The sequence below is a fragment of the Nyctereutes procyonoides genome, unplaced genomic scaffold (assembly GCF_905146905.1).
Source record: "Nyctereutes procyonoides isolate TBG_1078 unplaced genomic scaffold, NYPRO_anot_genome, whole genome shotgun sequence".
Classification (NCBI taxonomy): Eukaryota; Metazoa; Chordata; class Mammalia; order Carnivora; family Canidae; genus Nyctereutes; species Nyctereutes procyonoides.
The window spans coordinates 35,008,548-35,035,524 of NW_026575020.1; the positions used below are offsets into that span (position 1 = coordinate 35,008,548).

The 26,977-nt window shown below is 54.9% G+C and overlaps 2 protein-coding genes across 7 annotated transcripts in view; both read right to left on the bottom strand.

Annotated features, from left to right (window-relative positions):
• Positions 1 to 3,263, bottom strand: part of NUP214 (nucleoporin 214) — a 101,273-nt gene extending 98,010 nt beyond the window's left edge. For all 4 annotated transcript variants that reach the window (XM_055316553.1, XM_055316548.1, XM_055316550.1 and 1 more), the window contains exons 1-2: positions 2,695 to 3,263; positions 43 to 238 (exon numbers count right to left, since the gene is read on the bottom strand). In XM_055316553.1, the coding sequence (XP_055172528.1) occupies positions 43 to 238; positions 2,695 to 3,222 (724 nt within the window). In that variant the 5' untranslated portion in view covers positions 3,223 to 3,263. The remainder of the gene's footprint in view (positions 1 to 42; positions 239 to 2,694) is intronic.
• A 77-nt stretch (positions 3,264 to 3,340) lies between these two features.
• AIF1L (allograft inflammatory factor 1 like) lies at positions 3,341 to 26,344 on the bottom strand. Of its 3 annotated transcripts, XR_008663272.1 has the most exons (7): positions 26,195 to 26,344; positions 25,999 to 26,060; positions 14,858 to 14,924; positions 12,333 to 12,374; positions 9,676 to 9,838; positions 4,801 to 7,066; positions 3,341 to 3,671 (listed from the first exon to the last, which is right to left on the bottom strand). XR_008663272.1 is itself a non-coding variant. In XM_055316561.1 (6 exons), the coding sequence occupies exons 1-6, from the start codon at positions 26,223 to 26,225 to the stop codon at positions 6,979 to 6,981; spliced, it is 453 nt and encodes a 150-aa protein (XP_055172536.1). In that variant the 5' UTR covers positions 26,226 to 26,344; the 3' UTR covers positions 4,227 to 6,978. The 3 variants fall into 3 exon arrangements, 2 of the variants coding, with proteins under 2 accessions (XP_055172536.1, XP_055172543.1); XM_055316561.1 differs by lacking the exon at positions 3,341 to 3,671 and having other exon boundaries at positions 4,227 to 7,066; XM_055316568.1 differs by lacking the exons at positions 3,341 to 3,671; positions 25,999 to 26,060; positions 26,195 to 26,344 and adding an exon at positions 25,528 to 25,727 and having other exon boundaries at positions 4,227 to 7,066.
• Between the last annotated feature and the right edge of the window lie 633 nt (positions 26,345 to 26,977).

Consider the following 26,977-nt stretch of genomic DNA (forward strand, 5'->3'; position numbering starts at 1 on the left):
ACACTCCTCTCTCTACCGTGCAACAAAAAATAAGTAACTTACCTATCTTATTGGGATCATCACCAGGTTTATTTTGAATCAGAAGATTTTTGGTAGGAAAAATCTGCAACCCACTGGCTCCACCAGCAAAGACCAGGCCATATTTGTTGGACACGGCAAGCAGACTCGAGCGTTCCTTGGGCAACTCCTCAGGTGAGTCAAAGATTCTCACCTTCTTCAGTGCTCTAAACTGAAAATCCTGTTGTGAGGGATGAAACCAAGATTAGTTCAGGGAAAAGAGGAAATAAAATCAGGTCTGTTGTTACATTTCTTTTATTTTTTGTTAAAGATTTATTTATTTATTCATGAGAGAGACAGACAGAGAGAAGCAGAGACAAAGGCAGAGGGAGAAGCAGGCTCCATGCAGGAAGCCGAATGTGGGACTCAATCTCAGGGCTCCAGGATCACACCCTGGGCCAAAGGCAAGTGCCAAACCGTTGCGCCACCCAGGGATCCCTCTGTCATTATATTCCAATAGACCTAAAGAAAAATAAATATTACCCTGAAGCAAGGACTGTGTGGCTCAGCGGTTTTTAAGCTGCCTGTGTGTTCTGTAGTACCTGGCATAGGGCTTATCAACGTTTATTGAATGAAATGAAGTTTTAAAAATTCTTTCACGGAGCCTGCCTTAACTAACCCAGCTCACACCGATACTTTCCTTTTCTGAACTCTTACTAGTTTATTGCCCTAACCACCACACATGCTGCACTTCAAAATTCATAATCTTGTCCTATTTCATGCTATGTACTGTCTCATGACCCAGGGTGGTGCTTAATAACTGTTGTTAAATATTGAAAACATCCCCCAAATACGCTGTTAGCCTGAACTTCCAGTGCAGTACTCAAAAGATATATATATATATACGTATATATATACACATACATATATATGGAAATAATGACCACAGAACGATAACCAAATCCCAAGAATTGGCTTACCTGCATCAAATACTAAACAAAATTTCATCATAGAAAAGGACAGGTATGGTCGATCTCTTAATTTGCAAGACCCATAAACATACCTAGATGCCATGAAGACATTAAACCCATGTCCAAAGCCATTAATACAGGCTGTAAGGCCAGATATGGCCTGACCCCACCTATCTCTGCCGCCTTACGTCACGGCATTCTGCTTTCCTCCCTCTAGTGCACCATTACCTCTGCAACATCCAGGGCCCCTCTATCCTAGACCTGTTTTGTTTCCGTTTCTTTCAGTGTTCATGCTCCTTAGCACTCCAGGGCCTGGGAGCCTTCCCCAGCCTCCTGTCACCATCTTCCACAAGTATAACTACATGCTTTCAAATACAATTTTCCGTGTGTACCACCTCTCCGTAGGAATTCCATTAACTTTACCAATCAGTATGTTAAGTGGTACCGTATACCGCTGATTTTTTTTTTTCTTCAATTCCAAATCTATCTTAAGTCAAGATTTTGGTATGAAGCTTGTGAATGCCCTTTTGCTCACATCCCAAAAGGGTAAAAGCCAAAGACAGCCTTTATTTTTGTACACTTAACAGTGTTTTGTATGAGATCCTTAGCACACCCCACATACTAATTCCCTTAGATTCAGTGTTTTACACACAGGGACTGAAAGCTTAACTGAAATACTCTTCTTAATGCCAAATGAGTACAGTGACCAGGAACTCACACGTTTCCAGATGAAACCATACAGAAGTAGAATGAAATTTTCAGCATTTGTGTGATTCTCATCCTGATAATCCTAAATATCCTGTCTGGGTCACGATCACATTCATTTGTGAAGACCCAGTGGGATGAAAACTTTCCTTTCTGCTATCATCAGGAACCCAAAGGCAGACTGTCATCTTCCAAGCCTGTGGTTCTGAAACCTTTATATTTCCTTCTGCCCCCCAGCATTGCGGGAGAAACTGGCACAGTCTCACTCTCACTGGGTGGCTCACCACCCCTCCCCGCCCCTGTCCTTAGGAATCACTGCTGTAACTGTGGGGATGGATTACTACTCCCTAAACGCATTTCAGGGACGGGTTCAATCGCCTCAAAGCTTCGCGCAACTTCCTCATGACCCGTCATTTGGATCACCTGCCCCTCTCTTCAGTTTCCTGACTTTACGCTGATCTCTAACAGCAAAAGAGGCTTCCTATTCCATTCAACTAAAGGTTTTGCAGCGCAGGGGACGAACCCTCCTGGCTCTGCGTTAGGCACGCCAGGACCCTCTTACAAAGTACAAAGTACAGTGAGAGGGTCCTTAAAAAAATAAGTAAACCCACCACCTAAACTTCAGCCCCTCTGTCAAATGGGACTTTGGGTAAGTCACTTCCCCGGCCTCGCTATGCTCCTCTTTATTCACAATCCCTCCTAGGGCCGCTGGCACCTAGTACCACGGTATCTGGCAAACGCTGAACGCTCAATAAACGGTAATCATTACCACGACTCCGAGCACCACGTGAAAGTAACTAGGGTAACTGAAGCGGCGCGCGCAAGACCAACAAGGGACGGGGACCGTGCATTCGGCGGGGCTAGCGCGCCGGGGGCACCGCAGAGAGCTCTCCAGTCGCGCAAAAGTGTGCGAGCAGGAGGCGGGAAGCCGGAGAGCCGGCCCCCGCGCTGCGCGGTTCAGCGGGGCTCCCAGGCAGCGCCGGGACTAAGGAAGGGAGGGCGGCCCCGGCCAGTCTCTGACCTTCATCTCCCGCTCGGGGATCATGGCATCCATCTCGTCTCCCATCGCGCCACGCTTAGTTGTTCGAAGCAGCCGCCGCTGCCGCCCGCGGCCTTGCCCCCACTCAGCCCCGGCCGCTCGCAGGCCAGCTTCCTTCCCTCTCTCCGCTGGCAGCACGCAGCAGACGCCGCATTTCCGGCGCGCCCTGGTGACGTCACGCGCCCCCGAAGCGCCGTGCGGTCGGAGGAGACTGAGCGGCCCTCGGAAGTCGCGCGCTCTCCTGGCCACCGCCTCCCATTGGCCGGGTCGGGTGGGGGGTGGGGCGTGGGGCGTGGCCCGGGCCCGACGCGCCTGCGCCCTGAAGCCCCCGGGTGCTGCCCTCGGCGTTGCCGCTGGAGCCGGACGGCCGCGCTGGTGGGCGTGGCTGGTTGCGGGGCGCCGGCGCGGTCGCTCTGCGCGGCTTGTGGCGCTGAAGCCTCGCGGTGGCAGGAGGATGTAGGTGGTTCCCAGCGGTCCCCGGACGAGAGGAGTTGGGAGCCTGACGGACATTTCCAGGGGGCAGCTCCCGAGAGAGGCGTCGGAGGGGGTGTGGAGGGACACAGGCTCCGAGGGCGGGCGGAGGGGGGCGGAGGGGAGCGGAGGGGAGCGCAGGGCGCGCGACGTCGGCCTCGTCTGCCCCTGCAGGGCGCTCGCTTCGCGGGCGGGAGCCTGGCGCCGCGCGAGACTCTCGAGCCTGGTTGTCGCAGCTCGAGACCTCCTCGCTCCCGGGGGCCGCTACCGGGGCTGCCTGAGCGCGGAGAGGCGAAGAACGCCCCCCAGGGCCCTCGCAGGAGGCGGGGGCGGTGACTGACGGCGGCCTTCGCGCACGCGTCTGCGTCGGGCAGGAACGGCGGGGACGAGGCCTGCGGGTTACCTCGGGGCGGGGGCACGGCTGTCCTCGGTCCTTACTGTCCGCTTTTCAGCGAATGGCTTATCTGCCCCAAGCCTGCTTCTCGTTTCTTTAAAAAAAAAAAAACCTTTTTAAGGATTTCATTTATTTGAGAAAAAGAGCGCTGTTGGCGGGGAGGGGAAGCTGCCTCCCCGCCGACTCCAGCTGCCTCCTTGGGCCCTGACATCAGGACCTGAGCGGAAGTCAGGCACTGAACTGAGCCCCCCAGGCGCCCCCCCCCCCCCGCTTCTCCTTTCTAAAACAAGGATAACGGGCGACCCCGGGTGGCTCAGTGGTGGAGCGTCTGCCTCCTGCCCAGGTCGTGATCCCCGCCGGGAGCCTGGGGTCCTGGGATCCAGTCCGGTCTGGGGCTCCCGGCAGGGAGCCTGCTTCGCCCTCTGCCTGTCTCTCGTGAATAAATAACTAAAATCTTAAAAAAGAAAAAAAAAAAAAAAGCAAGGATAATAGAAGCTGCTTCATGGGGCTGTCGCGGCGAGTAAATGAAGTCCAGCATTTAACAGAGCCTGGCACACAGGACACATTCATTAGAGCTGTCACTCTGTTAGCTACCTTTTCTGGACTTGCTGAGCCCAGGAGCTGTCCCCAAAATACACAAGTCGGGACATTGGTAAGTCTGTCTGTTTTATTTCTAGTCTGTAGAGATGACATCCAGTGCCACACGCACTCACGTGCACACACACGCTCACATACTCCATCCACCTGAACGTGCCCGGCAAACTTTCGAGTCTAGGGACAAAGCCGTGCTTGACGGTCCCCGCGTTGCTGGTTGCAGTTAGTCAGATTTGGTTCTTTCAGAAAGAAGACAAGCTGAAGTTCTAAGAAGCTGAGGCCTTGGCCAGGGAAGTAAGTCCGAGAGCCGGTAGCCACAATCTGAAATATATGCAGACCCTCCTTTCCAGGGACCACTTTTAAGCCCCTCTCCCACCAGGAATTGAGTGCTAATAAATGGTGGAGGAACTGGTGATGTTTCCCAGGACACTCCTCATCCAATGGAGAACTGTCTTTCCTGCCCTCTCCGGAAGCTGGGGACACACCCACCCGTGTCCCTCCCTCAAAGAAGGCTTCCTACAGTCTTGTTAACTGTGGAACCTGCTGAAACAAGCCCGGTTGCTTCTGCCCTCGTCCCTGAGTGAGGAACAGGTACACTGACTATAATGGATAGTGAGGGAAGGTATTACCTTGCTCAAAGGTCTCAGCCTGTCCCAGAGAAGGAGGCCAGCGGGAAGGGGTAGGGACGGGCAGTTGTTTCTCTAACGATCTGGGGGGAGAGGGAGACAGTGGGGGTGGTGGGGTGAGTTTTACACTTACAGGGAGAACTGTTTTGCTGGGGTTTAAACTTCAACTAGGCTTGTGCATTTGAAGCAGCTCCTTGGGCTAAAGATCAGCCAGTCATAGCCAAATAATCTTGTTTCTCAACTGGTTGAGACCAGATTAACCTGGTGGTTAACCAGGATTATCCACGATTAATCCTGGGCATTTCCTCATTCCCCCTACCTTCTTCACTCCTCAAGCTGCTGCAAGGGCAACTCCTTGGGCCCTTGATTACGAGTCACTAAGGAGCCTCGGGGAGCCCACACGGACTCCCACCTCCAGCAGCACCCAGATGTTGGGCAAGGGCTTCTCCAAGACTCTTGCTCAGTCTTGCAGTGCAGTCACCCCACAGTCCCCTCTTTCTTAACATTCATCTCCCTGGTGGTTCTCTGGTTCTGACTTCCCCCACTAGATGAAAACTCTAGGAGTCTGTCCAGTTCACTACCTGGTTCTTCGCTCTTGGCCCATAGCCTAATGAATATAATCAATGGATGAGCGCATCCAAGTCCTGAGTGGGCAGGGTAAGGGACACCAGAACCAGATGGGGCCAAGGCTGGGGTCTCTGCTCAGCCAAGGAGGGGCTGAGGGTGACACCTTCCTGTGTGAGTTCTGGGAAGTGGCCTGGCGGAGCAGCTCTAGGGAGGGCAGAACGGCCAAGGCAGCCTGGCCCTTACCCAAGCCCTGGTGCTGACGTGGAGGTCCCGGGAAGGGTGAGTCCTGGCCCAGGGCCTCCCCCAAGTATCGACCTAGGAATTACCCCTCCCCGTCCCTTCCCTCGTTTTCAACACTGAACCAGCCCAGAGCAGAGATGAGGCATGGGCACGGCATCTGAACCCCTGGGTTCCAGTCCAAATTTCCGTCTCCCAACTAACCCCCTGGCAAGGCACTTAATCCCTGTGAGCACCACAGTTTTCTCACCTGTGAAATAAGAGGACCCGTCCAGCTAACCTACAGAGTGGATCAGGGCTCTCGAACCTTGGGAGTCCATTATAAGGGACCCCAATCCAATTCCCAAGGGCAAGGTTTTAGGTGATTGGAAATGGAGAGATGGGTTAGAGGGCAAAGCACATGTCAGGACAAAGTGGGGGGACTTAAAGCTTATAATAGGTGGTCAATACCTGTTGAATGAGTGAGTGAGTGAGTGAGTGACTGCATGAATAAATGAATGGGAAGGCAAATGGGGTGGGGCACGGTCAGCTTTCAAGCAGATTGGGGTCAGAAAGGCAACCTATTTCTCAGCTCTTGGCTAATTAGTGGTGCTGACTTTTTGCCATGGGCATTCTATGCCTCCTTCTCTTATCCTGTTATCCTCAGCATCCCCCCCACCCCGAAAGGTGGCACCAGACCAAACAGATGCCCCTCCCAAGGCCCCTGGCCTCCCTTCTACCCCCCAAAGCCCTTTGCTGCCCCAGCAAAGGACAGGAGGGCTACACTTTCCCTCCGAGCTGCCTATAAAGATGTGGCTGCAGCCAAGGCCAGAGGATTTCTTCTGGAACCTTCCTGAATGGCTCAGACTACCAAGCCCCTCTCCTCTGCTTCTGTCACCTCCGTGAGGATAAGAAGTGGGGACTGGGGGAGGAGGGTGAGTGGCCACGCCCTAGACAGCCCAAGAGGAAACCCTAGTTCCCATTCCAGGATCTTCTGCAAGTGGGCTGTGGTTCTCACCAGGGCCAGGCCAGCGAGCCTGGACTTAGCTCGGGGACCCTGGAAGGACGGACTGTGCCAGTGCCAAGCATGAGGCTCACCATCTTCCAGCCTCCCCGTCCTGGCTGCTCCCTTCAGTTTTTGGTTTGATGTCAGCCCTTCTGTACAGGGAAGGGGGAAGGAGGGAAGAGAAAAGAGGGAGGGTCCCCAAGGCTCAGAATTCCCTGGCCCAGAGCCCCTTTAAGGCAGAAAATTTGTGCTTTACAAAGAGATCACTGATTCTGCTGATTGAAAACTAAACAGACGCACGATGACCAAACAAAACAAATAAGACAAATCACAATGAATCAAGGTCAGCAAGATCGGGAGGGAGGAACGGGGGCAGGTCCAGACGGGGGTCCTCAGGGCAAGCTGGCAATGTCTCTCTCTGGAGGGGGGCCAACTGGCTTGGGGCTGCTCTCGTTGGCTTTTCCTTCAAACATCATGACTCTGGTTTGGAGATGAAGGGAAAAAAAAACAAACAGGATTAGGATAGGATTCCTTCCCTTATCCAGGGATAGATCATCCCAGTGTCTGCAAGGTCCTCGGCTGCAGGGTCCTTGCGTCCATTCTCCAGTGGGATCTTCTCTGGTGTGGAAGGGGCTGCTAGTCCCATTTCACAGGAGAGAAAACTGAGTACAAAGATCTCTGTATTCGGGGCACCTGGGTGGCTCAGTAGTTGAGCGTCTGCCTTCAGCTCAGGTCATGATCCCAGGTCCTGGGATCGAGTCCTGCATCAGGCCCCCCACAGGGAGCCTGCTTCTCCCTCTGTGTCTCTGCCTCTCTCTGTGTACCTCTCATGAATAAATAAAGTATTTAAAGAAAAAAAAAAAAAGATCTCTGTATTCTTGGCCATGCATTTTCCCCTAACCATGCTACCTGAAGGAGGCAGAGTTAGGCTGGGCCACGGCTCTGCTCAAAACCCTTTCAGATCTTCAAAAACCTCCCAAGGTTTTAAAAGTAACATCTGGGGCGCCTGGGTGGCTCAGTCTGTTAAGCATCCGACCCTTGAATTCAGCTCAGGTCATGATCTCAGGGTCGTGAGACTGAGCCTGTGTCGGGCTCCATGCTGGGCCTGGAGCCTGTTTAAGACTCTCTCTCTCTCCCCCTCTCCCTTGCCACCCCCCCACTCTCAAAGAAAGTAGCATCTGGAAAGTAGAAGACAAGGGTCCTGCATGGGGCCTCTCGTGGGAAACAGCCTGATGTGAATCCCAGCCCTACTCTTTCCTAGCTGGTGACTCAAGAAAAGACACTCGACTCCCCTGATGCTCAGTGTTTCCATCCGGAAGTAAGGATCCCCAAAGTGCCAACACCCTGGAGCCGTAGCAAGTATCAGTGCCCCACTCCTTCTGTAGGCACTCCTTGGGTGCGTGCTTTCCATCCCCTGGCTAGAAATCCCTCCCTAAGGGCGACAGTCCACAAGCAGCTTACCTCTGAGCTGATTTGCACATCCAGCCCCCTCCATGGCCTCTCCCCTTGGACGTCTAAAGGTCACTTCCAACTTAATCCATCAAAAACTCAACTCTTGGGACACCTGGGTGGCTCAGTGGTTGAGTGTCTGTCCTTGGCTCAGGACCTGATCCTGGAGTCCCGGGATCGAGTCCCACATCGGGCTCCCTGCATGGAGCCTGCTTCTCCCTCTGCCTGTGTCTCTGCCTCTCTCTCTGTGTCTCTCATGAATAAATAAATCTTTAAAAAAATCAACTCTTAGTCCCTCCCCTGCTCTTTCCCTAAAGCAAACGGAACATCACTCAGTTACACTCAGTTATTCAGACCCCAAACAGATCAGAATCATCTGACTCCTTGCTGTACTTCACGCCCCCTCTCTGGGCATTGAAGCAAGCCTCCCAGCTCTGTCTCCCCAATCATTCCTGATTCTAGCGGCTTCTGCCACCTTCACTGCAGCTTCTCCAGGCCGAGTGGCCTCATCTCTTGTCTGCAGAGCCTCCTCGCTGCCACTCTCACCCCTGCTGCAGCCAGAGGTTTTTAAAAATCAGCCCCTAGCTTTGAGTCACCCAATGGCATCCCTTCACACTAGTGCCAAATACTAAGTGGGACTGTGACCTATGAGTCCCCACGTCACTCTGCAAACTCATCCTTCACTCACTGCACTCACTGATGGCCAGCCACACTAGCTTCCGTGCTGTTTCTTTGCGCATACAAGCAGTCTGTCTCAGGGCCTTTGCACTTGCTGCTTCCTCTGCCTAGAATGGTTTTCCCCAGATCTTTTCCATGGCTCATCGCTTCACATCTCTCACCCTCAGGGCTCTGGTCAAGTGTTGCCTTCTCAGTGAGATGTTCTCTGCCCACTATCCCATGCCTCCCTGTTCCTCTTGTTCACTTTGTTTTCCTTTGAACCACACCATTGCAATCTGGCATTTTAGCCTTTTAGGGTTTTGATTTTGTTTTTCTCTGTCTCTTGCCACTAGAATGTAAGCTCCATGAGGCCAGCAATTCATGTGTTCTCAGCACCTAGAATAATTCTGGGCACATAGTTGGTGCTCAGTAAATATCTACTGAATTAATAAATGATAGATCTAAGGAGTTACTGGGTAGGCCAGTGCCTGACACTGTAAACGCACTAAACCTTAGGTGTTTTATTTATTAAATTTATTTTAAAGATCCTATTTATTTATTTATTTATTTGGGACACAGAATGAGGGAGAGCATGCACCCAAACAGGAAGAAGGGTCAGAGGGAGAGAGAGCTGAGCAGGGAGCCTGACACAGGGCTCCATCCATCCCAGGACCCTGAGATCATGAACTGAGTCAAAGGCTGACGCTTGACCACCAGCCACCCAGGTGCCCTCACAGATTTATCATCACCACCATCTTTCTGCTTACTGAGTGCTGATTCTACCAGAAGTTCTGCTACAGGCTAATTTTGCCTATGAGGTATGTATTAATGTGACCATTTGACAGACAAGGAAATTGGGTTCAGAGAAATGAAGACCCTCATCACGCAGGCCACACAGGGTGTTCCCTCCTGGCCAGGGAATGGCCTCTCCACGCAAAATGACTTTGCCTTCAGAGGTCCCAGGAGAGGCAGGAGGTACTCACAGCTTGAGGACAGCCGACCGCTTCCCCAGCATCATGTTCACAAAGTCTCGGTAGGAGATGGTATCACTGACCCCACCTGTCACCTCCGAGATCATCTTTTTCATCTCCAGGTGGGTCTTGGGGACTCCGAGCTTCTCCATCATCCTCTTTAAAGACATCAGGTCTGCCAGAGGAAAAGCAGATCTGTTAAGTGGAGACAGGCTGCGGGCCAAGCTCCCCTGGCACCCACTCCCGGAAGAAGCCCCGCAGGACAGCCTCTCCCTGCGGACTGTGGTCAACAGCCTCTGTCCTCCAGGGGGGGATGAGCCCATCACACCCTCCCTGCTCTCTTCAGAGGTAGTATATACTAGTGGTTAGGGACACAGACTCCTAGAGTCAGACAGACTTGGACTTGGGTTGGAATCCAGCTCTGCTCTTCCCAGCTGTGGGACCAAGGGCAAACTACTTAACCTCTCTGAAACTGCTCCCAGAAGTGGTAACATGGGGTGATGGGATCTTTTGGAAGGGTGGTGTGCAAGAAGTACCCGGCATAAAGCAGGTGCTCAGTAACAGAGCCACCACTGTTTACTCTGTTCCACCTGCTGTGCCCTGAAGTTACAGTGAGCTGTGTGCCCCCTGCTCCAGCTCCCCGGGAAGTCACTGCCTGGCAAGGTGGGGTCAGGGAGTCGGCTCAACCCTCGGCATGGAAAGTCACTCCGCGGGGTGCCGGGTGGCAGCTTCTCTCCACCTGCCACTCCCACCCAGCAGGCCTAGGGTTCTGCCTCGCTGGCAGGGTGAGGGTGCCAAAAATATCCCGCAGAGCAGGAAAACCAACAAAGGAACAAAATTCAAGAAAAACAAGGGAGGCACCAAAGAGCCACGACACTCCACAGAACTGCTGCCTCTGACCTGCTGACTGCCCAGATCTTAGGCAATTTCCTCCAGATTGTTCTGTGAACAATGGGTCGGCAAAGGATGGTGGGAGAGAGGCGGGATAGGGGGCCAATTTTAGGGCCCAGGGTGTGGCGGGACAGCTCACCCGAGAGCAGGGTGGGCAGACTGATGCCAGATCCCTAGGTGACAGGATGCCCAGGGCATTTCAAAGAAACTAGGCGGCACTCTGCGGGGATAAGTGACAGGTCTCCCACACACTGCTGGCCAGACTCTAAATTGGCAAGACCTTTCTGGAAGGCAATTTGGCAAGATGCTTCAAAAGCCTTTGACCCAGAATGTCTAATTCCTGAGATTTACTCTAAAGAAATAATCGTGGACAAAGATTCATATACAAAGACGCTCTCCACAAGACTATCAAAAGTAGTTAAAATTGAAATTGTCTAAATGGGCGATTCTAAGGCACTGGCTGAACAAATCACAGTCTGGCCCCGTGATGGAATATTAGGCAGCCATTAATTATAACTCAAAAGAAAAGTTAATCATATGGCAAGACACTCACAATATATATATTTTTTAAAAGAGGTTCTAAAATGGTCATAAAACAGCATTTGTGATTAGAACAAAGGGTGGAAGGATACAACCCAAAATATTTAGAGCAGTTATTGTGGGTGACTTGTTTTTGTCTTTGTGCTTCATTGTGTTTTCCAAAATTTATTATGATGAAAATGTATTAATTTGATAACGCCCCATTTTTTTTTCCTAAAGGAAAACAAGGATAGAAGTATTTTAAAAGGAGAAGAAGGAGACAAGACAGAGGAAGGGTAGAAACACTGCAGCGGCAGCAATACTGAGCTCAGGGCGAAACAGAGGAGGGAGAGCCAGTCTGGGAACCAAAGGCTGGGATCTGGACGCTGGGCCTGCCACTTCACCACCATGAGCCCCGAGCAAGTCAGTGCACCCTGCTGAGCCTCAGCTTCCTCATCTGTAAAATGGGAATAATTCAAGTCGGCCTTGACCATGTCATAGCATTACTCAGGAAGGTCAAGATATGGTCTCGGGGGGCACCTGGGTGGCTCAGTGGTTGAGCGTCTGCCTTCAGCTCAGGGCATGGTCCTGGGGTCCTGGGATCGAGTCCCACATCAGGCTCCCTACATGGAGCCTGCTTCTCCCTCTGCCTGTGTCTCTGCCTCTCTCTGTGTGTCTCTCATGAATAAAGAAATAAAATCTTAAAAAAGAAAAAATATGGTCTCGGCTCTAAGGGCCATGGGACTGGCGCTTGTCACCCGCCCCCCCCCCATGCCCAGACCACACGATACAATCAGGGTCTATTGGAGGAGGGGAAGCTACGTTCACAGAAGCACCGTGTCCCATGCAGGACAGTGTACAAATGCAAGGACAAAGGAACTGCCAACCCCCTGGACCAATGCATCAGGAGCCTGAGCATCTCCGACCCCAGGCCGGAACGGCACCCTCTATCCTGAATCCCCATGGCACCTGGCGTGGAAGGCTGCGGCATGTGCAGGGGGGTGGGTAGGAGGGAACCAATGAGAAGAGGGGTCTGGGGACAGTGGGTCCAGGGTCCAAGGCAGCCAGGCTGACGGACAGCTCGCTGGTCTGGCACATCGGGGAAGCTTTGGTATGTGCCCCTCAATCACCCAAGTGGGTCAGTGGGGCTCTCCGGACCTTCATACGGAGAAGGTTTGTTCCAGCCACCAAACGCCCTCCTCCCCTCGCACACTCGACCAAACGCCCTCCTCCCCTCGCACACTCGAGGCCTCACTTACCAATCTCGCCCTCATTATTCAGGTCAAACTCCATGTACTTCTCTGGAAATCACAGAGCAAAAACTGGCATTAGCTCAACCCCCTGCAGGGTCCCAGAGATGTCCTGAGGGCAACTGGCCGGGTCCTCAGGGAGCCTACACCATCTTCCTCACCTTACTTGGGGGTCTTGACATGACTCCGGTCATCTCAGCCATTGTCTCTGGAGAAAGAGCTCACCCTGCCTACACTCCTCTCCCAAAGGTGCCACAGAATAAAGTACTAGGGGCCCTTCTCTCTGCGGAGGAAGGCAGCTGCTTCCTCCTGGGTCCCCACCAGCATGAGGTGGCTGCATCATATTGGCTACGAAGTGACCAGAATAGATTCCCAGACCCTGATATATGTATGCAGTGGCTTTGGGAAGGTGGGGGCAAGAACTGGTATGTTCTAGAGTGTCTCAGGTGATTCTGATGGGCTGGGCAGCCAGGTGTGGGAACCACTGATTTAAGGAGTCCCTGTGGTTTCTGAACATTTGGGCGGGGGGAGGGGGGGAGTTTGCAGCCACCCCTGAGAATATGATGCTCTCCCAAGAGAAATGCCGTGGACCTGCCCTTGACCCAAAGTGGCACATATAGTGTCCAGGGGGACACAGACCCTCCCCAAAAGTTCACCTACAGACCTTGAGTTAAGCCTCTCTGATCAAAGGATCCAGGGAATCTCCAACAGTGAGGGAACATATGCAGAGCCATGAGCTTGGAATCCTCTGACAAGGGCAGCATGTGGCCCTGGGCAGGTCACCCCCACCGTAAAAAAGCAGGGCCCTCGAAGTCTATTCTGCACTGAAGAGCCAGTATGAGAAAGCCAAGGTCTTCCCCATGACCTTTATGAGGGCCTGCTCTCCAGCCTACCAAGCTCTCTCTTCCTCTCTCACCACTGCTCCCATTCCCACTGGTCCTACTACTCCAGGCCCCTCGGCCCCTTGCTCTACTCTCGCCCCCGCTGCGCTCCTGCTGAGGTGTGCTGTGCCCCTCTCCCTGGATGTTCTTCCCAGGTATTCTCAGGGCCCCGGCCCCCACCTTGCTGGTTGGGCACTGCCACCCCCCACAGAGCACCTACCATCATCTGTGTGCTCTGCAGTACCTTTCTCTTCCCCACTCCTCCCCTGCTAGCACACAACCTCCTTTGGGCAGGGGTCTCTGCGTGTGCCCTGTCGCACCTCCAGGCCTGCAGTGGGGTCAGCACATAGTGCTCATTTAGAGGTCCAATGAGTGAGTGATTTGAAAATCTTTAGTCTCTTCACTTCCAAGGTAATTCTGTGGTTCCAGTCCTACAGACCCAATCCTAGGTGCCAACGAAGACAAGGAGGAGAGACCTCTGTCCCTCCTCCCAGAGACACCCCTGGAGAGGGATCCCCTTGTTATCCCAGAGAGAAGGGAATGGACTACTCCTCCCTTGAGTGGCTCTCCTCTGGGCAGCAGGACGGGCTGGTGGAATGGGGCAGGGACGGGGGTGTCTTTGCTCTAGTTCTTTTTGCTCACATAAATGGCCCCACTCCATAATGGTTCAGCGCAGGGGCTTTGGAGAGAGATCAGTACGTGCTCAAGCCTCAACTCTGCCATCGGCGAGCTGTGTGACCCCACCTCTCTAATCCTGACTGTCTTCATCTATAAATTAAAGCTCACACCCATCTCCCTCCTGGCTGAATTGGGATGAGTTGGGAAGTCCACAACACGGCATTCGAAGTAGTTCCCACAAGTTCAACGTTCAACAAAGGGTTCGCCATCAGTGTCCTGCAAGCAGCTTGAGGAGCACTTGGCAGGCTCTTTGCCTTGGAGCTGGAAGGTTGTCCCCATTGCCAAAACTTGGGGGGGAGGTGGAATGTGACCTCAGTATATTTGGCGAGATCCTCCAGCAGCCAGGGCTCCCTGCATGCCGAGAGCATCTCCCAGGCAGGAAAGGTGGGTCTGTCTTGCTCCTTATGTGCACGGCTCCTCTCCTTTCGAGTTGCTGGCTGGGAACCAAGCGCCAGGGCCCGGAACAGAGGGACCTTTATGCCGCCCCCTCCCCGCGCGGGCTCCTGGGCCCTGTTTTCTTTTCATCCCGTGCTGCTGGGATTCAATGGGCAGAAACTCTGCCCCCTGCCCCACTGTGGCGACACAAACGTCCATTCTGCACAGGGGCTCCTGAGCCGCTCCCCCGTGGAGGGGAGAGGCCAGGGCTGCTACAAAGGGCTGATTGTGTGCTGGGGCCCCAGGAGCGAGCAGGGCCTGGGCAGCAGCCGACGCAAGCCAGCCTCAGCCCTGCCTGCCCAGCAGCCAGGGTAGGGGGTGAGGGGCTGGGCCTGCAGGCATGGTGGGGGGCCTGGGGTGGCATGGAGGCAGGTGGAGGGGCCTGTGCCGGTGGCCAGCACCCCTTCTCACAGCCCTCCCAGGAGGAGGGCATTCTGGAAAAATTAGGGGGCGTGGGCTGGCCCTGTAGGGTAAGGGATCCTATGTGCCAGGGGCCAGCCCAGCTCTCCCGGGAGGGAGAGGCAGACAGCCCCAGCTTACCTTTGAAGGCCGCGAGCTTTTCCGGCAGGTTCTCTTCATCACTGTACTTCTGGTCACAGAGAAACTCCTTTGAAGGTGAAAGGACAGTTCTGAGCACCGGGCCAGCAGGCTGAACTCACTGACACATACGCCCACTGCCCCCATGTCTGCTCCCATGCCAGGTGGCCGGGCAGGGCAGGAGGCTCCCATGTTTGTCCTGGCCTCCTGTCAAGCCTCAGAGGTAGATCCGCAGTCCACCCCGAAGGCAGGAACCATGCTCGGCAGCCCAGGGTGGGGCCTGGAGCCTCTGCCCTAAACACCTTCAGCCAGCCTCTGAATTCACAGTATAACCCTCCTCCCTCAGGGCACCCCAGCTTCAAGACCCATGAAGCCACGAGCCCCAAACCCAAGCTGCCTGTTTCCAGCATTAACTTCCTAAGTACGTGACCCCAGCTTATTAATTCCTCTCTGTACTTCTATTGCCTTATCCGACAAATGGGTATAATCATCATAGCAACTTCTCAAGTTTGTAAGAGAATCCAAGGAGAGTGTATGTACAACTCTTGGCACACAGCAGGCGCTCAATAAACAGCAACTATTGCATTAGTCTCTGTTGTAGCCAGAAAATGATTGTGTATCACTTGGGAGGTCACTTACTCTCTCGTCTGTGTCCTCACCTGTAAAATAGGGCCACCTTCCCCTCAAAGGATGCCTTTCAGAACCAGATGTGTGGGGGAGGGGAGGAACACAGCCTCCAGAGTGAAACACCAATCTGCATGATCTCTTAGGCTCTCCCAGTGGGCCCCAAAGGTAGCTAGTATTTTTTTTTAAAGATCTTATCTATCCATTCATGAGAGACACAGAGAGAGAGGCAGAGACACAGGCAGAGAGGGAAGCAGGCTCCATGCAAGGACTCCGGGATCATACCCTGGGCAGAAGGCAGACGTTCAACCCCTGAGCCATCCAGGCGTCCCAGTAGCTAGTATACCACTCCCGTCTTACCGATGAGGAAACTAAGGCTCACACAGGCAGAGCTTCACCTGAACTCTGTCTCCTATAGACCCCTCATCCTTAATGCCAATGTTTAAAGATGGACAGATAGCAGGCATTCAAAACATAACACCACTAATTAGTAAGTACCTGTTATGCTGGGCACAGTGCCAGGTAGCTTGCTCACCTTGTTGCTAACCTTCCAGCAGCCCTAGAGCCTGTATTCAGATGGGAGAGCAGAGGACACGTTCTGTCCTAGCACCGGACTCCGCAAGTCCCCTCTCTCCCCTGAACCTCCTTTTCCTCATTACTAAGCAGACCGGACAGGGCACTGCCCCCTCCTTCAACAGTTCTTGAGGGGCCACAGGGGACACTACTCATTCCAGGCACCAAGGGAGCAGGTGAGACCAGGGAAATAAGGTCCTTACCATAAAAATTCCAGGAAGCCTGTGTTTAAAATGATATCAAATGTTATTTGGATCCATCCCTCAATCTGTTTCTAAATTCCTGCTGCCATATCCCACAACTGATGACCAAAGTGCTCTGGGTTGGGGTCTCGGTCCCCTCCTTACTAGCTGCGAAATGGGTGCAAGGGTGCCCATCTCCTCAGGCCCATGCCCCTCAATGGGGATAACCCATTGTAGTGCCAAACTTCTCCATCAGCGTCCAAGAAGCAACGGGCATGACGAAACGTGAGGCAGAATCAATCCGCTCAAGGGTTCGAGTTCCTCCGCATTAACCCACCCCTTCGACAGAGATGCCCATCTGCCCATGTGGCTCCCCTCATTGGTTCTGGGGCTCTGCTCTATCCCCTTGAGCCTCACTCGCCCAGATTCCCCAGAGGGGTCAGTATATATTGCGGACAGGCTCTGGCTGGTGCAGGATTTCAGCTTTGGGAGGGCACTGAGCTCTCTCAGGGTCTCAAGGTGGGAACAGCAGGTTCAGGGAGGTTAAATGACGTGTCTGAAGTCCCTGCAGCTGGCAAGAGTAGGCTTGGTCCCTGCCTCCAGCAACCTGGCAGAGGGCAGCCCAGTGCCCATGGTGTGGATTGGCCACAGCTTCGCATTGGCCCTCAGTAGCAGGTGCCACGCATGGTCCTGCCCCCGCTTAGCCGGAGCTGGAACTGTCTCCTGCAGTCGGGAGTTCTCTTCTTCTCTTCCTCTTGGCTCCGAGCTCTCATAGCTCTTTTCCTCGGACCAAAAGTAGGACAATTAACTCTTGTCTGTGACGACAAGCAACCTTCCGGGGTCACAGGTCCTATTATCTGCACAGCAGAGGGACAAATAGGTCACTAGTTCCCAGATTTTGAGATAATACAGAAGCAAACATTTCCCAAAACAGTAGAAAATAGAGGGAGGTGCTAACATAGGGCTGCCAAGGGTTTATTTTGCCAAGTAGAGACTCTAAACAATCACCAATGCCGGTTGCCATGAGTTCAGAAAGGGACATTTTGGGGGTGCCAGGGTGGCACAGTTGGTTGGACGTGCGATTCTTGGTCTCGACTCAGGTCATGATCCCAGGGTCGTAGGATCGAGCCCTGTGACGGGCTCTGTGCTCAGTACCGTGTCTGCTTGTCCCCTCCCCTCCCTCTACTCTCTTTCTCATAAATAAATGAAATATTTTTTTAATAAAGGACTTTCCATAAAATTGGAAAGTTCATAATTTCTAAATGGAATCCATTTAGCCTATGTTTGGTTCACTGCATTACCCCCGTATTCCCTCCGCTTTCCCATTTCAGGAGCCGGAAAACCTTCTCAGGGAGGCACAAGGCCACGGGCAAGGCCTAACATCTGGGAACCTCTGGCAAGAGACCTGGGGGCCCTCCCAGCTCCCACATTCCCTCTAACCAGAAATCCCGCACCAGCTGGAGCCTGTCCCACAGCGCATACCAACCCCTCCAGGGATCTAGGGAAGTTGGGCTCAAGGGGTCAGGCATAGCCCCCAGTCCTGGAGGCAAATCATGCACAGATGGACACAGGACAACCAGGCGGTGATTCCCTTTCACAGGGCTGACCCCCAGCTGGCAGGGACAGTACCCCTAGGGGAGACATGGGGAAAGTCTTCGCTCTGATGGAGACTGTTTTCTCCTTAGCGCTACCAACCACCTAACTTGCGTTTTATTGGTTTTTGCCCTCCACCCACCCCCACCACTATAGAGTGAGTGCCTCCTCTCTGTGCCTCCCCCATGCCAGGCTTGCTCCCACCTGGGGACCTTTGCTTAGCTGTGCCCCCTGCCTGCAGCGCTCACCACCTCCAACACCTGAACGGCTCTCTCCCTCACCATCTTCATGCACCTTCTCAAGGAGGCAAACCCCATCCACCCCACCCACTCCACTCCCAACCCCCGTTTACTTGCCTCGCATCTCCTTTTATCCACAGGATGAATCACTTCCGAACACAATTTACAATGTGATGCTTATTAAGGGCACTGTTCATTGTCTGTCTGCCCTGCCACAGTGTAGGCTGCACATAGTAGGTGCTCAGTAAATATATGCAGGCTGAGTGAATGAATTGAGACCCGGAGAGGATAAAGAACTTGCTCAAAGCAGCATAACTGGCAAGTAACTGAGCTGGGATGAAAGTCCACAGTGGGACACCTGAGTGGCTCAGTGGTTGAGTGTCTGCCTTTGGCTCAGGTCATGATCCCGGAGTCTTGGGATCGAGTCCCGCACCAGGCTCCCCCTGGAGAGCCCTCTGCCTATGCCTCTGCCTCTCTCTCTCTGCGTCTCTCATGAATAAATAAATAAAATCTTAAAAAAAAAATAGAAAATAGAAAGAAAGTCCACAGCAGAGACCGCCTGGGCTCCTTCCCTGCACAGAGCTGAGGAATCAAAGTGCCCCAAGGTAGTGGGTGTTGGAAGGAAGCCGGGAGGAAGCAAAGCTTTGGCTATAGGTGCCAGGAGGATGTGTTTACTGTCTCCAGGCCCACTGATGCCTAGCACCCAGCAGTGCCCAGCATATAGTAGGTGCTCAGTAAACATCTGTCAAGTGAATGGAGAAGCCTGGCATCCAGCCCAAAATCACTTTCTCCACTCTCAGCCCTGACATGGCAGGGCAGCTTTACAAACGCGTCTGTGCGCGATACAAACTGCAGGAGATCAGAGGTGGGAATCGCATTTCTCCTTAGAGCCCAAGATGACGTGCTTGAGCCACAGGGTGGCCGGGGCTGGGAGAGGCAGCTGACCTGTCCATGCATGTGTGGGCAACCCTTGCTCAGCCCAAGCTTGGGACAGCTGTGCAGGCCAGGCTGTTGGCCGGGTGCCAGGGAGGAGGAAGGTGGAACCCAGAGCAGGAGTTCCATTGGCGGGGCTCCCAGCCCCCAGCCCAGCTCCATGCTTTGGATTCTTGGTTCCTGCTCATGCACAGCCCATAGCCTTCCCACTTCTAAGCGTCCTCTCCCTACCACCCACCCTGTATCCTTGCCCAGCCTTGGGGCACTCCCTGCCCAGTGGGCAGGTACCCTGCCTGCGTGTCCACACTGCAGGACCCCCAGCTGCCCTGACTCTGGGTCCCCAGGCAGAGGAGAAAGAGACAGAAGCCACCACAGATGTTTGGAACAAAAGCACAAGGGACAAAAAGAGGGTGGGCTGGAGCCAGATGCCTGGGATCAAACCACTTAGTAGCTGTATGAAAATTACTTCATTCGTCTGTGCCTGGGTGCTCTCATTTGTGGGAAGGACAAAAATATCTCATAGGTGTGGTCTGAGAACGGCAGGACGTAAGCAAATGCATGTGAAGTGCTCGTACAGTGCCTGGCACCTAATACTAAATAAATGTTAACTATTTGTTAGTGACCTTCTCATCTATATGTGTGTGGAATGCACTTACACACACACACACACACACACCCCACCCTGCAGCTCATCATCCAGACCGTCATCAGCTATTAAACAGATTCGGAAGCAAATCCTGTCGTCTGACTTAGGCTGGTTGTAATTTCTCCTTCCCCTTTCCGGGTCTTCCCATTGGACAGATAGGACAACTGAGGCCCAGAGATGTTGCTCAACTCACCCAACGATACAAAGTTTTAACAATTCAAGCAAAGTCTACTTCCCTTGACCATCCCAGCTCCTCCCCTGTCCCCAGATGAGAAGAGGGTGGCCTGGCCACAGGTTTCTGGGTAAAGAAAGTCAATACCTAGAGTTATGTTTCCTCGTGGGGAGCTGCAAAAGGTTATTCCAGACCCTGGGGAACTACTCTAAGCCCTCTAGGGGGATGAGGAGGGTGTGTGAATACATGACACCACCGCCAGGCCCCTCTCCCACTCCAACTAACGGCCCCAAAAGACAAGTTTTCCCAGCTGCAGAATCTGCTGTCAGGGCCTCCAGGTATGAGGGATGCTTGGGGAAGGGAAGGAGGGAGGGCTGGGCTCTGATGGCACCCTGAAATGGCCTGATGAGTCCCTGGCAAAGAGCCAGAATCCACAAGTGGGCAGGAGTCTGGGGTCCAAGGCAGGAAGCTGTGAGCCAGTCAGTCCTCACACCAGACCACGGGCAAGGTCCATGCAGGCACAGAACCTAGAGGGGACTCCTCAGGGCATCCAGCTTGTCCTCTTTATTCCACAACTGGGGAAACTGAGGCTTCAGAAGGGAAAGACTTGCCTCCAGCCACTGTGGTCAGGAGACCCACCTAGACTCCCGAGGTGCAGGGTGTGTAGGGCAAAGAGCTTGGGGAGGGAGGTTGAATCGAATTGCCTGGGTTCAAATCCCAGCTCCAGCACTTACTAGCTCTGGGACCCTGGGCAACTTGCTCTGCCACTCTGGGCCTCAGCTCTCTCATCTGTAAAATGTGATCAACCTCCTCATTGGGTCGGTGTAAGGATTAAAGGAGCTAACTGCACAGGGAGGGCCTGGCTCCTAGTACGCTTACCCAGTGTCAGCTGTTCTTATTATATGTCGGGATCCCCCAAACTCAAGCCATGTCAAGAGAGAAGCATGAGCAGGGGAAGGGCAGAGACCTACCCACAACTCCCTGTCCCACATTGTGCCACACAGTCCTCCTGGCAAGCCTTGGCCCTTTGCATCCCTCTGCAGCGCAAGCTTTGATTTGTCCTTGGATACCTGGCGGACTTGGCAGTAATGGACCATCCATACGGGACAGAGTGCTCCTGTCTCAGCCCCAGGGGACAGCGCCACAGCCACACCTGCTTACTGTAGTCTCTCTAGGACCTCTAGGACCTCTGATGAATATCTGAATCTACCCCCACGCCTGGGAGCCCCATCTACATGCACTGATGCCCAGAAAGGAACTGGGCATTCCAAAACCAGCAGATGTTGGCAGCCCCTGCCGTCCTGGCTTCCAGATCCCTGCCACCTGCCTGCTCTCCCCTCCCCCACCCCCTACTTAACTCTCTTTCTGGGCTGGTACCTCTAGCACCTGCTCCCGGATGCTTGCTCCTGGCCCTCTGGGCTTGTCTTTATGTATTAGCTGCAGCAGAATTTTGGGGCGGGCAGATATCACCATCTTGGAGGCCATCCAAGGAGCTGGTGGCTGAAGCCCTGGGCAAAACCCCCAAGGACAGGAAGCACCATAGGGCCCAGGGCCGAGATGCCTCTGACGCAATTCACAGGCTCTTAAAGGGCCAGGGCCAGGGCCAGGGCCATGCCCGGCCTGGTGCCTAGCGTGGCAGGAGCCTGTAATGTGCACCCACAAGGACAGCAGGCTCACATTCCCCACAGCAGCTCTGGGGCCTCTTCTGGATACAGCATCCTTGCCAGCAGTTGGGGCAGCTGAAGAAAAACACCCCACAGGCTTCACAGATGAAGCAGACTCTACAGAAATTCCATCCCCGGCTTCCTGTGACACGGCCACACCAAGGTCGAGACCAACTGTGGGACACTGAATCCTCGGAGGCTCACGTGGCTGCTTATCAGCATCTCCCTTATAATATATTAAGGAAGAGCAAGAGAGATGGGTGCCCAGAGATGCCAGCTGGGCACACTCACCGGGGCAGGGGCAGGGTGGCACTGCCAGTACACAGGCAAAAAGACATACTTGCCTAGTGTGTGGGTCAGGTCTCAGAGGTCCCCTATCGCTGGGGGAGGGCCAGGGACATGTAACACCAGGGCACAGACCCCCAGCCTACCCTGTCCAGCTCTTGCCAGTATTGATGGCGTGTGGGCTCTGAAATAATCCTTGGGCCCCTAAACGCTTGGGGAATGCTGAGTGCCCTTCGCTCGACCCAGGAGGGCTGGGAAGGCAGGACAGTAGCCAGAGATCCTTATCACATGAGTAAGAGAGGCTCTGTGTTACAGCTAGGCCGTGGCCACCCCTGGCGGACAGCGTCCCAGGCAGGCAACAGGGACCGCGTGGTGTTAGAATCCTGGCTCTGCCATTTCCTGGCTGGGTGACCTTGGGCAGGTGACTTCACTGAGCTGTTTCCTCATCTCTAAAATGTAGGCCTGAGTAAACCGTGTCCCATGGGGACGTTCAGAGTTCCTCCTGCACATCTATCTAATCAAGCACTCCATCCAGAGGAGTCACGGAGATGATGCATGTCAAGCACTGCGCATGGAGCAAAGGCACGTCCCACATTATTCGTCAAAGCTCCTGGCCTCTGGCTGGTTTGAGATGCAGCCCTCGTCATCCTCTGGGCTCCTCCCGCTCAGTCCCAAGGGTAAGGGCACTCCGAGGGGCACCCACCCAGCCCCGTTGCTTCTCTCTGCCTCTGTGGGAAGCTGGAGAGAATTTGTCCTGTTGCCATATAAGGCCAGGCCCGGCTGGCCCGGGGTCACCTGCCATGCCACAAAAGCTCAGGGAATGTCAGCTATGTGGGGGGGAGTAGGAGGCACGTGCAGGTCCTGCCCGCTTGAGTATTTCAGAGAACACTCACATCCTTTTACACACGCACACAATGCACAGGTACATGCAATGCACACATGGCAGGGACAAACAGGCTGGCTTCAGGCAGTTTACTCAGCCCCTCTGAGTCTTGTTTTCTGTAAAATGGGAATAGACACTCAAGGGATTAGAGTGAGTGCTCCACGAGGTAATTCCCGAAGTACTCCTGGCATGCTGCCTGGCACATGCCGAGCGCTCAGAAAATGATCACAAAAACTAGAGCGAAACCAAAAAAAAAAAAAAAAAGTGCACTTCCACGCAGCTCCCCCAAGACCTCCAGGTCCACCCAAGACTCCCTTCTAATTTTACTCCTGACCCTTATAACAACAGTAGCCGAGACTGAGCTGCCCTGCTACCCCCTGGAAGCTTGCCCAGCCCCGGGTTGGTGGGGAGGCCCTGGAGGGAACTGGGATGTTGGCCCAGAGAAGCCCCCACAGCTGCCAGCCAGGCTGGGCTTGGCCCCAGGCAGCAGCCTCAGAGGTACTCAGGCACACGCAGCCAGGGCGTCAAGAAGCCCCATCTTCCAAGACATTCCTGCTCCCACAGGGCCACTGGGAAACTGTTCCACCCGGCCCCCCAGAAGCTCTACTCCAAAGGGGCAGTGAAGCTGCACTCCAAAGAAAAGCAGATCTGGGCTGCCAACCTGGTTCCTTCTAGAATCTACCCACCCAGGATGCCTGGGGGGCTTAGCAGTTGAGTGTCTGCCTTCAGCTCAGGACGTGGTCCCAGGGTCCCGGGATCAAGTCCCACATCGGACTACCTGCATGGAACCTGTTTCTCCCTCTGCCTGTGTCTCTCATGAATAAATAAATAAAATCTTAAAAAAAAAAAAAAAAAAGAATCCACCCACCTCGGGAAACTCCTGCTGTGGTCCCAGTCTTAGGTGAAGGACTCAGACCCTCAAGCAGTGACTCCCTGAGTCTGCAAGGACCCCCTGTCTACTCATCACCACTGACTGTCACAGGTACTCGGAACAAAGCAGGGATCGCTACTCCCATTTCAGGCAGGGAAGACTGAGATTCTGCACATGAAAGGGTCTGACCCGGGCAGAGCAGCCGGCATAGGCTGAGGCTTGTCTCAGACCTTGCCCCTGGGTTTCCACTCCCTGCGTCTTCAAGCACCAAACAAAACCGAAGACAACAATCATGACAGGTATGTGCTTTACATAGATTATCTCCCTGCAAAATCACAGCAACCAAACTACCATTATCTCGAGTGACGTGCCCAAGGTCATAGAGCCAGCGAGCCCCTTCACCCCCACTCGGGACTCCACACTATGTGGGGAGGGGGGTACCCTGACCTCCTGCGGGGTGTGGGGAGCAGGTCAAACTTCTGGTTTGCTCCTGGAGTCCCCTTCCTCTGGTTTGATCCAGCAGCCCGACAGCTGCTTGGATTCCCGTGGCCGGGCCCATAGTAGCTTCTGGGAAGGGAGGGAAAGGACACTGGACTGCAAGCTCTGTCACCAGCTTCTGTGTGGCCTTAGCCAGCTGCCTGCCCTCTCTGAGCTTTGGGGTCCCAGGGCAGTGACAGATGGCCCCTCTTCACTTTCTCCAGCCCTAGTGCTGTCCAGGTCAGCCCCTGGGGGCCACAGGCCCTCCCCCTTCTGAGCCATGCCAGTCCACCTCCCAAACAACCCAGAGTCTTACCCCACCCCACTGCCCTGATTTGCTCCCCCACCAAGGGCAGAACAGGCGCGGAAAGTCCCACACATTCTCAGCGACTCTGGTTTGCCTGACTCTGTTGCCACCTCTCCCCCATCTCCAGCTGTCTCTGGCTCAGGGGCCTACTGGCTGTGGGTGGATTCAGCCAGCTTGGAACCCGCCCTGTTGAGTGGCCCAGGGGGCTGTATGAGGTCAGGGTTGCAGGCTTCTGTCCAGAGGGCAAGAGCAGCCAAGACCAAGGGCGGGCTGGCTGCAGAGTAAACTGGGAGGGAGTCCAGCAGCCCGGACCCCTGAGAGCCCCAGCCACACGTCCAGTCTCCCTTTCAGCTGTGCTCGAGATGGCACCAAGAGGCAGGGTGATGATGGCACAGGGAGGCCGGAGTTTACTCGGAGGGACCCAAGGTCCCCAGAGTCCTGTGTTTGATTCCTACAGCCGGCAGGATGAAATCAGATAGGCTACCAAGTTCCAGACTCTCCAGAAAAATCAAAGAGGGAATCAAGATTGCAAAGCTCTGGCAAGAAGTAGTACTACAAAATACTGCAGTCCATGGACCTACCTCCACACAACTTTGACCATGACTCTGGTGACCGTCACCAGCTCCCAATCTGGGGACTCTGAGCTGGGCTTGGGCCTCGGGTGCCCAGCAGCTGGGGGAGCCAGCAGGCGGAATGCCCAGCCCTGTTTCAGTGGGCAAGCCTCTGCAGCCTGTTTGGAGGGAATCTGGGAGATGTCTACCTTAGGAAATCGTTCCAGCACCATCCACAGAAGTCATCGTCCCACCAGGTGTTGGAGCATGCACACTACATGCCTTCCCCTGGTGGGCCCTCATGGTGACCCCGACTTTGTTTGGAGAGTCTTTGCTGAAGACCACAGAGCAGGTACCTGATGGAGGCCAGGCCCGAGCCCTGATTTCACAGATCCCCAGAGCTCGGGCTGTGCTGCCTTTGAGCTTTGGCCAGCCTAGGGAGGCCCTGACACTTTAACTTATCTTCTAGAATTCACTGGTTGTTAAGCAAACGTTCGTGCAGCTCCCATTGTGTGCCTGGCAACGGCAGGATCTCTATAAAGAAAACCCACGAGGTCCAACAAGAAAAGCATCAGGTCTCTCAGAGAACTTTTCCTAAAGGCAGGAGTGAGAAAGAGTTGTGGGGTGGGCTGGGGTGCACGCTTGGATCTTCGATGGGGCAGGGAGCACCTACCTGCGGTCTGGACCCGGCTTCTAAGGCAGCCCCACCTGGACTTCTGGGCCATCTCGGGGCAGCCACCTTGCCTCTCTGGGCCTCCCTCCCCTCCACCGCTGTACTCCCCGGACCGCTCCGAGACCCGGAGGTCCCTCCCTGAGCCCAATCCTGGCGGCTGGTCCCAGGCGGGCTTCCGGGGAGGCCGGCGCCGGCGGCGTCAAAGCGCCCGGGCGAGCCCCACCTCCCCAGGCTAAGAGTAACAACTTGCAACCCGAGCGGCGGGAGCCGCGGGGGCCGCGGGGGCCGCGGGGGCCGCGGTAGCTGGAGGGGCTGGCGGGGACCTACCCGGAATCCGAGGCCCGGGGGCAGGGGCCGAGGGAGGAAACTGAGGGGCGCCCGGAGCGGAGGAAGGGGAGGGGGCGGAGGCGGGGGCGGAGGCGGCCTCGCGACCGGAGGTGGCCCCGAGGGGCGCCGGCCCCGCGCGCTTACCCGGTTGATCTCCGCCAGCCTCCGCTCCTGCCGGGCCTTGAGCAAGCCGAACGCCTTCCCTCCTGCGGGAGACAAAGAGGCGGCCCGGGAAGCGCGGGTGCCCGGGCCGCACGCCGCGCCCCGCCGTCCGCCCCGCGCGCGCAGGTGGCCGGGGGGGTGGGGGTGGCGGGGACCGCGCGGCGACGGCGGCGCCTACCTTGGAACCTGTTGCTGAGCGCGACCGACATGGTGAGCCCGGGGCTCCCGCCGGCGCGGGTCCGGCGGCCGCGGCGACGCACGACGAGGAGGACGGGCGCGCGGTCCGGGCTCCGGCGGCGTGTGGCGGCGGGACGGCGGGGCGGAGGGACGGAGGGACGGCGCGGGGGCCGGACACACCCCTGCGCCCTCCCCCCGCCGCCCGCCGCCCGCCGCCCGCCGCCCGCCGCCGGCATCAAAGCGCCTATTATGCGGGACGCCGCGCCCGCCGCCCGCCCCTCTGCTGGAGGACGCGGAAAGTGCACGGCGCGGCCCGCGGGGTCCCCCGGACTCGGTGCGGCCGGTCGGGGCGGCCTCCGCGGATCAGAGGCGGGCCCCAGGGCAGCTGTTAGGTTACGGGGCGCTGGGGCGGCGCGCGCTTGCAGAAGGCAGGCCAGCCGCCCCCAACTTTAAATTCTAGAACGAGAATTACAAGGGACGCCTGGGTGGCTCAGTGGGGGAGCGTCTGCCTTCGGCTCAGGGCGCGATCCCGGGGTCCTGGGATCGAGTCCCGCGTCCAGCCCTCTGCCTGTGTCTCTGCCTCTCTCTCTCTCTCTCTCTCCCCTCTCTGTGTTCTCATGAATAAACAAATAAAAATTTTTGAAAAATCTATTTCTTGAGCACTCCCTATGCATCAGGCACTTTGCCAGATCACTACAGGATATATTTTATGTCACTTAATTCTCAAAACTCTATGAAATAAGACTGTGTTCCCGTTTTGCAGAAAAGTCAGGCAGCTGAAGCC